Genomic DNA, 12,580 nt, shown 5'->3' on the forward strand with positions numbered 1-12,580 from the left:
GTCGAAATAAAGTCGAAACAACTTCAACTTGATCATATGCATTATGGTGATGTGTGAAAATGAAAAACTGAGTGAAAAAAATTCAAAATTAAAAAAAAAAGTTTCATTTCATTCATTTTAAGCAGAGGTTCAAATCAAAGTATCCAGCAATGAGCATCACAGCAAAGTGGTAGTGATTTTTGCTCATGCCGCATGTATAGCAGCAAGGGTGGTTTGTGAATATGATGTTGGTTGACTACCAAACAGATGGAGGATGACCTTGGGAAAATTATAGAATGAATAGAGCATAATGTTTGCAAAGTACAATGTAATGTCTTTTGATCAAGGTATTTTTGCAAGTTGTTGTAGTCATAGGCTCAAGTGACGATTGTGCCATTTTTTTGCAATTTTTTTTTTTTTTTTTTTTTTTTTTTTTGTATACCTTGGTCGAGGCTCGTATGAGAGCTAACACACAACTCACAGCAAGGAGGCATGAGACAAGAGGGGCGGGAGTGGAAGGGACAAAACATTGGGGAACAGACACAGGTGAACTGTGGAAGGGAGAGGGATGGGGATGGGACGGGGAACATGGCGAGGGGAAGATGGACATTAAAGGGACTTTCAGGAAGGAAAGCAGGAGAATTGAAGGAAGTGGGCTTGGGTGGATTATCGGGGGTAGAAAAGATCGAGGATTTGGATGGGGGAAGATAAGAGGTGGTGGTGAACAGCTGTTTTGAAAGCCTGAAGGGAAGAATGGGAAAGAATAGAGTGAGGAAGTTTATTCCAAAGGCGGGAAAAAAGAGGAATGAAAGAGTGAAGATGAGCAGTGATTCGTGATTTTGGTAGTTTTACCAGAAGGGGGTTGTTGGCGGACCTTGAGCGCCCTGTGGAAATGTGGTTGGGACAAATCGCAGAGAGAGCAGGGGGGCAAGGCTGGAGAGGAGTCGGTAGAAGACAGAAAGACCACCGACCAACCTGCGGTGATTGAGTGAGAGGCCCAAAGACTCAGCTTCATTGCGGGAGATGCCAATGATCTTAAAAGCCCTGGTTTCGACAGCGTGAAGCCGAGAAAGGTGGGAGGCAGGAGCACCAGCCCAGAGGGGAGAGCAGTACTCCATCAGGCTACGGACAAAAGCTTTGTAAGTGGTCAGGAGCTCAAGAGGGCCGAGGAAGGACTTTGCACGACGGAGGATTCCCAGTCGGCGACTGGCTTTTGAGGCAAGGTTGGAAATGTGACTTTCCCAGGAAAGGTCATGGCAGATAGTGAGACCCAGAAGCTTGAAAGAAAAGACTTCTTCCAGAGGATTGTTGAGAAAGTGGATGGGGGGGTTTTGTAAACGGTCCTTTCGAAGAGACAAAGTGAGAGTGTGAGATTTGTCTGGATTGAAAGACATGTTCCACGTGTTGGACCAGTTTGTGATTTTATCCAGATCTGCAGTGAGCGAAGAAGCTGCTGCTTGCCGGTCTGAGGGATGACAGATGGTACGGCAGAGGGTTGAGTCATCGGCAAAGAGAAATAGAGGATTTTCCAGAGAGTCCGAGAGATCATTGATGAAAACCAGAAAAAGAACAGGGCCCAGAACGCTACCTTGAGGAACTCCAGCCTGCACAGGAAGAGGGGATGAAAGAACTCCATTTAGGGCCACACGTTGACTGCGACAGGAGAGGAAGTCTGCGAGCCATGAGTGGAGATGGCAGATGGCAATTTGCTACCCCATTATTCTTTCAAAGACCTTCATATTTTTATTACTTACGAAATCTAAAGATTTCGTAAGTACATTGATGACTTCCGTCATCTGTTTGTGTGTTTGTTTGTTTGTTTGTAGGCACGATAACTCGAACGGAAGAAGCTACCAATGTCAAATTACACCACGTGATTCAGGAGGGGGATGGCTAGTGCTGATTAGATTTTGGTCAAAATCGGTCAAAGGTCAACGTCACAGTGAGGTCAAACATCCAAAAAATGATAACTCGAGAACGGAAGAAGCTACCAATGTCAAATTACACCACGTGATTCAGGAGGGTGGTGGTGAGCGCTGATTAGATTTTGGTCAAAATCGGTCAAAGGTCAAGGTCACAGTGAGGTCAAACATCCAAAACATTCGATCTTTGATGGTTTGGTACAGAATCATCGTAGAAACTTCTGGTTTGCATCTCTACCTTCTCAAGAGACAGCTTTTATTAGACAAGGTCAGAGGTCAAGTTGACAATTTCGTAAGTACCAGTCTATGACTGCTTGTTTGTTTGTTTGTTTGTTTGTAGGCACGATAACTCGAGAACGGAAGAAGCTACCAATGTCAAATTACACCACGTGATTCAGGAGGGTGATGTCTCGTGCTGATTAGATTTTGGTCAAAATCGGTCAAAGGTCAAGGTCACAGTGAGGTCAAACATCCAAAACATTCGATTTTTGATGGTTTGGTACAGAATCATCGTAGAAACTTCTGGTTTGCGTCTCTACCTTCTCTAGAGACAGCTTTTATTAGACAAGGTCAGAGGTCAAGTTGACAATTTCGTAAGTACCAGTCTATGACTGTTTGTTTGTAGGCACGATAACTCGAGAACGGAAGAAGCTACCAATGTCAAATTACACCACGTGATTCAGGAGGGTGATGGCTCGTGCTGATTAGATTTTGGTCAAAATCGGTCAAAGGTCAAGGTCACAGTGAGGTCAAACATAATTCCGGAAATTCATGTGGAGAAATGGAGTATTTTTGCTTCGCTCGACGTTTCGAGTTCGTTTTAACTTCGATTTAAATTTTGTCTTCGGTTTTTGCGATCGCGTTGGACGCTGAAAAGTCGGTTGTCGAAATTCCGGTAAAAATCGGATGTTTTGGAGACGTTTTAAGATTGTATAAAAAATATTTCACTCGATGCGTCACGGGTCGTCCCATGATGCAGTGCACTCGAGCAGACGTGTCGTTGAGTGACGTTAAGGGTTTGCGCGGAGAAATGGAGATTTTTTTGCTTCGCTCGATGTTACGAGTTCGTTTTAACTTCGATTTTAATTTTGTCTTTGGTTTTTGCGATCGCTTAGGACGCTTAAAAATCGGTTGTCGAAATCCTGGTAAAATCGGATGTTTTATGAGATTTATGTCGGGTGTCATATCTGAGGCTAAACTGAAGATTATGCTAATAAGGGGGATTGTCACACACGGCATTACGCGCTCGTTTTAAAGTCTATTTGCAGGTTAATCATCTATGTTTGGGACAGTACATGTTAAACAAGATTTTACTGACAACTTTAAATTTTATTGATATGAGAACATTTAGAAAACTGAATGTTCATTCCAACAAAATATATATATTTAATTTCCAATACATTATGAGTAGTTCACAATATGTGCTGTTTGAAAATTGCATAGTCTATGCCAAATGTCAATCATGTATCGTTTGGCTGCTGCTGCCATATCGATTAGCTGGGGTGAGTTTGCAATTGCAGTTGAGAAATGTGTTGAATCCACGGCATGTATTTTCACATACGAGTTTATAGATTAATTAAAAGTATAAGATAAATTAACTTGTCAACTTGATCTGCTGTAGGATTCCCCTTTTGTGGTCTTAACCGTCAAGTTGACGATTTCGTAAGTACCAGTGTATGACTGCTTGTTTGTTTGTTTGTTTGTAGGCACAATAACTCGAGAACGGAAGAAGCTACCAATGTCAAATTACACCACGTGATTCAGGAGGGTAATAGCTCGTGCTGATTAGATTTTGGTCAAAATCGGTCCAAGGTCAAGGTCACAGTGAGGTCAAATATTCGATTTTTGATGGTTTGGTACAGATAACTTGAGAACGGAAGAAGCTACCAATGTCAAATTACACCACGTGATTCAGGAGGGTGATGGCCAGTGCTGATTAGATTTTGGTCAAAATCAGTCAAAGGTCAAGGTCACAGTGAGGTCAAACATCCAAAAAATGATAACTCGAACGGAATAAAATACCAATGTCAAATTACACCACGTGATTCAGGAGGGTGGTGGCTCGCGCTGATTAGATTTTGGTCAAAATCGGTCAAAGGTCAAGGTCACAGTGAGGTCAAACATCCAAAACATTCGATTTTTGATGGTTTGGTACAGAATCATCGTAGAAACTTCTGGTTTGCGTTGCTACCTTCTCCAGAGACAGCTTTTATTGGACAAGGTCAGAGGTCAAGTTGAGGATTTCTTAAGTACCAGTCTATGACTGCTTGTTTGTTTGTTTGTAGGCAGGATAACTCGAGAACAGGAGTAGATACCAATGTCAAATTACACCACGTGATTCAGGAGGGTGATGGCTAGTGCTGATTAGATTGTGGTCAAAATCGGTCAAAGGTCAAGGTCACAGTGAGATCAAACATAATTCCGTAAATTCATGTGGAGAAATGGAGTATTTTTGCTTCGCTCGACGTTACGAGTTCGTTTTAACTTCGATTTTAATTTTGTCTTCGGTTTTTGCGATCGCTTTGGACGCTTAAAACTCGCTTATCGAAATTCTGGTAAAAATCGGGTGTTTTGGAGACATTTTAAGATTGTATAAAAAATATTTCACTCGACGCGTCACGGGTCGGCACGTGATGCAGTACGCTCGAGCAGACGCGTCGTTGAGTCAGGTAAAGGTTTTCCGTGTGCGCGCTGACGGTGTTTTCGATAAAGATGGTGTTTAAAAGTAATTTTTTATCCCAATAAAGGTTATTGTCGCATGCCTGACTCGCTGAGCCGTCAGATTATGTAAATATTGTTGGTGGATGGCCGAATATTACGGTTTTGTGACTTTGATAAAATAATATAAAATAATTGCGTGGAGAAATGGAGATTTTTGCTTCGCTCGACGTTATGAGTTCGTTTTAACTTCGATTTTAATGTTGTCTTCGGTTTTTGCGATCGCTTAGGACGCTTAAAACTCGGTTGTCGAAATTCTGGTAAAAATCGGATGTTTTGGAGATGTTTTAAGATTGTATAAAAAATATTGCACTCGCGACGTCACGGGTCGTCACGTGGTGCAGTGCACTTGAGCAGAGGTGGCGTTGATCACGTAAAGGTTTTGCGTGTGCGCGCTGACGGTGTTTTCGATAAAGATGGTGTTTAAAAGTATTTTTTTATCCCAATAAAGGTTATCGTCGCATGCCTGACTCACAAAGCCGTCGGATTATGTAAAGATTGTTGGTGGATGGCCGAATATTATGGTTTTGTGACTGATAAAATAATATAAAATAATTGCGTGGAGAAATGGAGACGCGAGATTTTTGCTTTGGTCGACGTTACAATTTTTGATGGTTTGGTACAGAATCATCGTAGAAACTTCTGGTTTGCGTCGCTACCTTCGCTGGAGACAGCTTTTATTCGACAAGGTCAGAGGTCAAATTGACGATTTCGTAAGTACCAGTCCATGACTGCTTGTTTGTGTATTTGTTTGTGTGTTTGTTACTTACGAAATCTAAAGATTTCGTAAGTGTATTGATGACTTCCGTTTCTGTTTGTGTGTTTGTTTGTTTGTGTGTTTGTTTGTTTGTGTGTTTGTTTGTAGGCACGATAACTCGAGAACGGAAGAAGCTACCAATGTCAAATTACACCATGTGATTCAGGAGGGTGATGGCTTGTGCTGATTAGATTTTGGTCAAAATCGCTCAAAGGTCAAGGTCACAGTGAGGTCAAATATTTGATTTTTGATGGTTTGGTGCAGATAACTCGAGAACGGAAAAAGCTACCAATGTCAAATTACACCACGTGATTCAGGAGGGTGATGGCCAGTGCTGATTAGATTTTGGTCAAAATCGGTCAAAGGTCAAGGTCACAGTGAGGTCAAACATCCAAAAAATGATAATTCGAACGGAATAAAATACCAATGTCAAATTACACCACGTGATTCAGGAGGGTGGTGGCTCGCGCTGATTAGATTTTGGTCAAAATCGGTCAAAGGTCACAGTGAGGTCAAACATCCAAAACATTTGATTTTTGATGGTTTGGTACAGAATCATCGTAGAAACTTCTGGTTTGCGTTGCTACCTTCTCCAGAGACAGCTTTTATTGGACAAGGTCAGAGGTCAAGTTGAGGATTTCGTAAGTACCAGTCTATGACTGCTTGTTTGTTTGTTTGTAGGCAGGATAACTCGAGAACAGGAGGAGCTACCAATGTCAAATTACACCACGTGATTCAGGAGGGTGATGGCTAGTGCTGATTAGATTTTGGTCAAAATCGGTCAAAGGTCAAGGTCACAGTGAGGTCAAACATAATTCCGTAAATTCATGTGGAGAAATGCAGTATTTTTGCTTCGCTCGACGTTATGAGTTCGTTTTAACTTCGATTTTAATTTTGTCTTCGGTTTTTGCGATCGCTTTGGACGCTTAAAACTCGCTTGTCGAAATTCTGGTAAAAATCGGGTGTTTTGGAGACATTTTAAGATTGTATAAAAAATATTTCACTCGACGCGTCACGGGTCGGCACGTGATGCAGTACGCTCGAGCAGACGCGTCGTTGAGTCAGGTAAAGGTTTTCCGTGTGCGCGCTGACGGTGTTTTCGATAAAGATGGTGTTTAAAAGTAATTTTTTATCCTAATAAAGGTTATTGTCGCATGCCTGACTCGCTGAGCCGTCAGATTATGTAAATATTGTTGGTGGATGGCCGAATATTACGGTTTTGTGACTTTGATAAAATAATATAAAATAATTGCGTGGAGAAATGGAGATTTTTGCTTCGCTCGACGTTATGAGTTCGTTTTAACTTCGATTTTAATGTTGTCTTCGGTTTTTGCGATCACTTAGGACGCTTAAAACTCGGTTGTCGAAATTCTGGTAAAAATCGGATGTTTTGGAGATGTTTTAAGATTGTATAAAAAATATTGCACTCGCGACGTCACGGGTCGTCACGTGGTGCAGTGCACTTGAGCAGAGGCGGCGTTGATCACGTAAAGGTTTTGCGTGTGCGCGCTGACGGTGTTTTCGATAAAGATGGTGTTTAAAAGTAATTTTTTTATCCCAATAAAGGTTATCGTCGCATGCCTGACTCACAAAGCCGTCGGATTATGTAAAGATTGTTGGTGGATGGCCGAATATTATGGTTTTGTGACTGATAAAATAATATAAAATAATTGCGTGGAGAAATGGAGACGCGAGATTTTTGCTTCGGTCGACGTTACGATTTTTGATGGTTTGGTACAGAATCATCGTAGAAACTTCTGGTTTGCGTCGCTACCTTCGCTGGAGACAGCTTTTATTCGACAAGGTCAGAGGTCAAATTGACGATTTCGTAAGTACCAGTCCATGACTGCTTGTTTGTGTATTTGTTTGTGTGTTTGTTACTTACGAAATCTAAAGATTTCGTAAGTGTATTGATGACTTCCGTTTCTGTTTGTGTGTTTGTTTGTTTGTGTGTTTGTTTGTTTGTAGGCACGATAACTCGAGAACGGAAGAAGCTACCAATGTCAAATTACACCACGTGATTCAGGAGGGTGATGGCTTGTGCTGATTAGATTTTGGTCAAAATCGCTCAAAGGTCAAGGTCACAGTGAGGTCAAATATTTGATTTTCGATGGTTTCGTACAGATAACTCGAACGGAAGAAGCGACCAATGTCAAATTACAACACGTGATTCAGGAGGGTGATGCCGAGTGCTGATCAGATTTTGGACAAAGGTCAAGGTCACTGAGGTTTAACATCCAAAACATTCGATTTTTGATGGTTTGGTACAGAATCATCGTCGAAACTTCTGGTTTGCGTCGCTACCTTCTCCAGACAGCTTTTATTAGACAAGGTCAGAGGTCAAATTGACGATTTAGTAAGTACCAGTCTATGACTGCTTGTTTGTGTGTTTGTTTGTGTGTTTGTTACTTAAGAAATCTTAAGATTTCATAAGAAAATTGATGACTTCTGTTTCTGTTTGTTTGTTTGTTACTTACGAAATCCAAAGATTTCGTTAGTATATTGATGCCTTCCGTTTCTGTTTGTTTGTTTGTAGGCAGGATAACTCGAGAATGGAAGAAGCTACCAATGTCAAATTATACCATGTGATTCAGGAGGGTGATGGCTTGTGCTGATTAGATTTTGGTCAAAATCGGTCAAAGGTCAAGGTCACAGTGAGGTCAAACATCCAAAAAATGATAACTCAAGAACGGAAGAAGCTACCAATATCAAATTACACCATGTGATTCAGGAGGGTGGTGGCTAGCGCTGATTAGATTTTGGTCAAAGGTCAAGGTCACTGAGGTCAAACATCCGAAACATTCGATTTTTGATGGTTTGGTACAGAATCATCGTAGAAACTTCTGGTTTGCGTCGCGACCTTCTCCAGAGACAGCTTTTATTAGACAAGGTCAGAGGTCAAATTGACGATTTCGTAAGTACCAGTCAATGACTGCTTGTTTGTGTGTTTGTTTGTGTGTTTGTTACTTACGAAATCGAAAGATTTCGTAAGTATATTGATGACTTCCGTTTTCTGTTTGTTTGTTTGTAGGCACAATAACTCGAGAATGGAAGAAGCTACCAATGTCAAATTCCACCACGTGATTCAAGAGGGTGATGGCTAGTGCTGATTAGGTTTTGGTCAAAATCGGTCAAAGGTCAAGGTCACAGTGAGGTCAAATATTCGATTTTTGATGGTTTGGTACAGATAACTCGAGAACGGAAGAAGCTACCAATGTCAAATTACACCATGTGATTCAGGAGGGTGATTGCTAGCGCTGATTAGATTTTGGTCAAAATCGGTCAAAGGTCAAGGTCACAGTGAGGTCAAACATAATTCCGTAAATTCATGTGGAGAAATGGAGTATTTTTGCTTCGCTCGACGTTCCGATTTCGTTTTAACTTCGATTTTAATTTTGTCTTCGGTTTTTGCAATCGCTTTGGACGCTTCAAACTCGCTTGTCGAAATCCTGGTAAAAATCGGATGTTTTGGAGACGTTTTAACATTGAATAAAAAATATTTCACTCGACGCGTCACGGGTCGGCACATGATGCAGTACGCTCGAGCAGACGCGTCGTTGAGTGACGTTAAGGTTTTGCGTGGAGAAATGGAGATTTTTTGCTTTGCTCGACGTTACGAGTTCGTTTTAACTTCGATTTTAATTTTGTTTTCGGTTTTTGCGATCGCTTAGGACGCTTAAAACTCGGTTGTCGAAATTCTGGAACAGCGATGAATAACTGATATATATATATATATATGTATATATGTATATATATATGTATATATGTATATGTATATATGTGTATATATATATATATATGTATATATATATATATATATATATATATATATATATATATATATATATATATATATATATGTTGTTGTTCATCTTTCGGCTGCTCCCGTTAGGGGTCGCCACAGCGGATCATCCGTTATGATCCGCATACTGATTTGGCACAGGTTTTACGCCGGATGCCCTTCCTGACGCAACCCTGGTCGCCTCTTACGGCACAGGGATCAGGATTTGGGTTTCGCCATGATTCCGGGCTGCTCTACACCCTGCCCAGTGCAGAGCCCCCGTCCTCAAGCGATCCTCCAACCCAAGCCTCCGAGTAGCCGGATTACAGGCGCACGCCACTACGCCCGGTTATATATATATATATATATATATATATTAAAAAGTCTTTCATCAGATTCTTCTGAAAAGTAATACACCTATTATCTGGCATATCCTGCTGGTACTGAATCACTTTTTAAAAAATAAAAACAAAAAAATGGAATTTTTATAAGAAATCTAGTTTTTCTCTGCGACTCATTATCTGCAAACCACAGTGTAAAATCGTAGACCACGATGAATTCAGAATTCAAGCTCCCCTTGGGCTTCTGACTGATTCATGCTTTTATTAGACAAGGTCAGAGGTCAAGTTGACAATTTCGTAAGTACCAGTCAATGACTGCTTGTTTGTGTGTTTGTTACTTTCGAAATCTAAAGATTTCGTAAGTGTATTGATGACTTCCGTTTCTGTTTGTGTGTTTGTTTGTTTGTTTGTAGGCACGATAACTCGAGAACGGAAGAAGCTACCAATGTCAAATTACACCACGTGATTCAGGAGGGTAATGGCTCGTGCTGATTAGATTTTGGTCAAATCGGTCAAAGGTCAAGGTCACAGTGAGGTCAAATATTTGATTTTTGATGCTTTGGTACAGATAACTCGAACGGAAGAAGCTACCAATGTCAAATTACACCACGTGATTCAGGAGGGTGATGCCAAGTGCTGATTAGATTTTGGTCAAGGTCACAGTGAGGTCAAACATCCAAAAAATGATAACTCGAGAACGGAAGAAGCTACCAATGTCAAATTACACCACGTGATTCAGGAGGGTGGTGGCTAGCGCTGATTAGATGTTGGTCAAAATCGGTCAAAGGTCAAGGTCACAGTGAGGTCAAACATCCAAAACATTCGATTTTTGATGGTTTGGTGCAGAATCATCGTAGAAACTTCTGGTTTGCGTCGCTATCTTCTCCAGAGACAGCTTTTATTAGACAAGGTCAGAGGTCAAATTGACGATTTCGTAAGTACCAGTCTATGACTGTTTGTTTGTGTGTTTGTTACTTACGAAATCTAAAGATTTCCTAAGTATATTGATGCCTTCCGTTTCTGTTTGTTTGTTTGTAGGCACGATAACTTGAGAACAGAAGAAGCCACCATTGTCAAATTACACCACGTGATTCAGGAGGGTGATGGCTAGTGCTGATTAGATTTTGGTCAAATTCGGTCAAAGGTCAAGGTCATAGTGAGGTCAAACATCCAAAACATTCGATTTTTGATGGTTTGGTACAGAATCATCGTAGAAACTTCTGGTTTGCGTCGCTACCTTCTCTGGAGACAGCTTTTATTAGACAAGGTCAGAGGTCAAGTTGACTATTTCGTAAGTACCAGTCTATGACTGCTTGTTTGTGTGTTTGTTTGTTTGAAGGCACGATAACTCGAGAACGGAAGAAGCTACCAATGTCAAATTACAGCACTTGATTCAGGAGGGTGATGGCTAGTGCTGATTAGATTTTGGTCAAAATCGGTCAAAGTTCAAGGTCACAGTGAGGTCAAATATTTGATTTTTGATGGTTTGGTACAGATAACTCAATAATAGAAGTAGCTACCAATGTCAAATTACACCAAGTGATTCAGGAGGGTGATGGCTGGTGCTGATTACATTTTGGTCAAAATCGGTCAAAGGTCAAGGTCACAGTGAGGTCAAACAATCGATTTATGATGGTTTGGAACAGAATCATCGTAGAAACTTCTGGTTTGCGTCGCTGCCTTCTCCAGAGACACCTTTTATTAGACAAGGTCAGAGGTCAAGTTGACGATTTCGTAACTCCCAGTCTATGACTGCTTGTTTTTATTTTGGAAGGGTCTGACTTTCCACTTACTGCCACTGACCTCCTGAGAAGGTGCTTTTGTATAGTTCATGATGAACTGATCCAAAATTAAATCCTGTGTACTTTGTTTGCTTCATGTTGTATTTATGCATTTCAGCAGGTGATTGTGATAAGTCATTATTTCCATCTTTTTGTCCATAGTGCCTCCAGCAGGAAGAACAAAAAGGAATGAATATAGGGAAGCCGATGAAATCTGGAATGGTGAACATAAACAGTCGGGTGCATGACATCTTTAAGCAAGCCACAGCCCAGGCCTTTCCTGACCTCATTGACCCTCCAGTAGTCGTGACACCTTCACAGCAGGCTCACTTTGGAGATTATCAGTACAACAGTTCAATGGCAATTGCACAGGTTTGGTGAAATGTTTTTTTTTTTTTTAATGAGTTTGCATTGAAATCTGAGCTCTGCTTTTTATGCAACAGCTTTATGAATATTTATAGTTTTCTTTTGGGCATTCCAGCTTCTCAAATCTGGAGGGAAGCCAATGTCTCCTCGAGATGTTGCACAGGCCATTTCTTCTCATATTCTGAGCAATGACATCATTGATAAGACAGAGATTGCAGGACCAGGTACCTTTTCTTAGTAACTACTATTCTAAGTTACCATTATTCTGCACAGAAAAGCAGGATGGTTTGAATCACCCTTTAATTTTACTGATGTGCAGTAAGTAGGCCCTACTATCCTTGCCCTCTCTCTTCCTTTTTATTTTTATTTTTTCCTTTTCTTTCAGCCTTTCTTCATTGGCTGAAGTGAAATCGGCCCACCATCGTCGTTAACATCAAGTTCGAGCTTAAAAAGTTTTATTTTTATTTTTTAAAGTTTCTCTTTTCCATTTACTCTTTCAATAAATTTGCTGTCTCCTCAGGTCACCATAAAGTAGAACTGGACTCAATATTTCTTGATTATTTATCATTTTGTACCAGGTTAAACTTGCAATGATTGAAAATCTATGAATCCTACTTTCTTTCCTTGTGTGCCTAATATTTTTCTCACAGAAAGTTTTGTGTTCTTAGGCTTTATCAACGTGTTTCTCTGCAAGGACTTCATCATTCGTCTGCTACGCAATTTGCTTTGTGATGGCGTTCTTCCTCCCAGCATTCCCAAGAAATTGAAGGTAAGCTTGCTGTGAGTTTTGGAGACTGTTGAGAGATTTTTTTGAATGTTCTCATTTGCATGATCCACAGAACATACAATGGTTGGTAGGATATCCTAGAGCAGAGGTGTGGAACCTTTCCTTGGGCCATAAGGGCTATTGTTAAACATTCTGCAGGGTAAATATA

At 40.7% G+C, this 12,580-nt stretch overlaps 1 protein-coding gene across 4 annotated transcripts in view; it reads left to right on the plus strand.

Moving 5' to 3' along the window:
- The window catches only part of RARS1 (arginyl-tRNA synthetase 1), a 96,112-nt gene that overhangs the window by 40,947 nt on the left and 42,585 nt on the right, over positions 1-12,580 (plus strand). For all 4 annotated transcript variants that reach the window (XM_085884592.1, XM_085884593.1, XM_085884589.1 and 1 more), the window contains 3 exons: positions 11,442-11,651; positions 11,761-11,869; positions 12,314-12,414. In XM_085884592.1, the coding sequence (XP_085740718.1) occupies positions 11,442-11,651; positions 11,761-11,869; positions 12,314-12,414 (420 nt within the window). The remainder of the gene's footprint in view (positions 1-11,441; positions 11,652-11,760; positions 11,870-12,313; positions 12,415-12,580) is intronic.

Source organism: Eptatretus burgeri, chromosome 6 (assembly GCF_056783735.1).
Source record: "Eptatretus burgeri isolate ZD-2024b chromosome 6, Ebu_testis_v1, whole genome shotgun sequence".
Taxonomy (NCBI): Eukaryota; Metazoa; Chordata; class Myxini; order Myxiniformes; family Myxinidae; genus Eptatretus; species Eptatretus burgeri.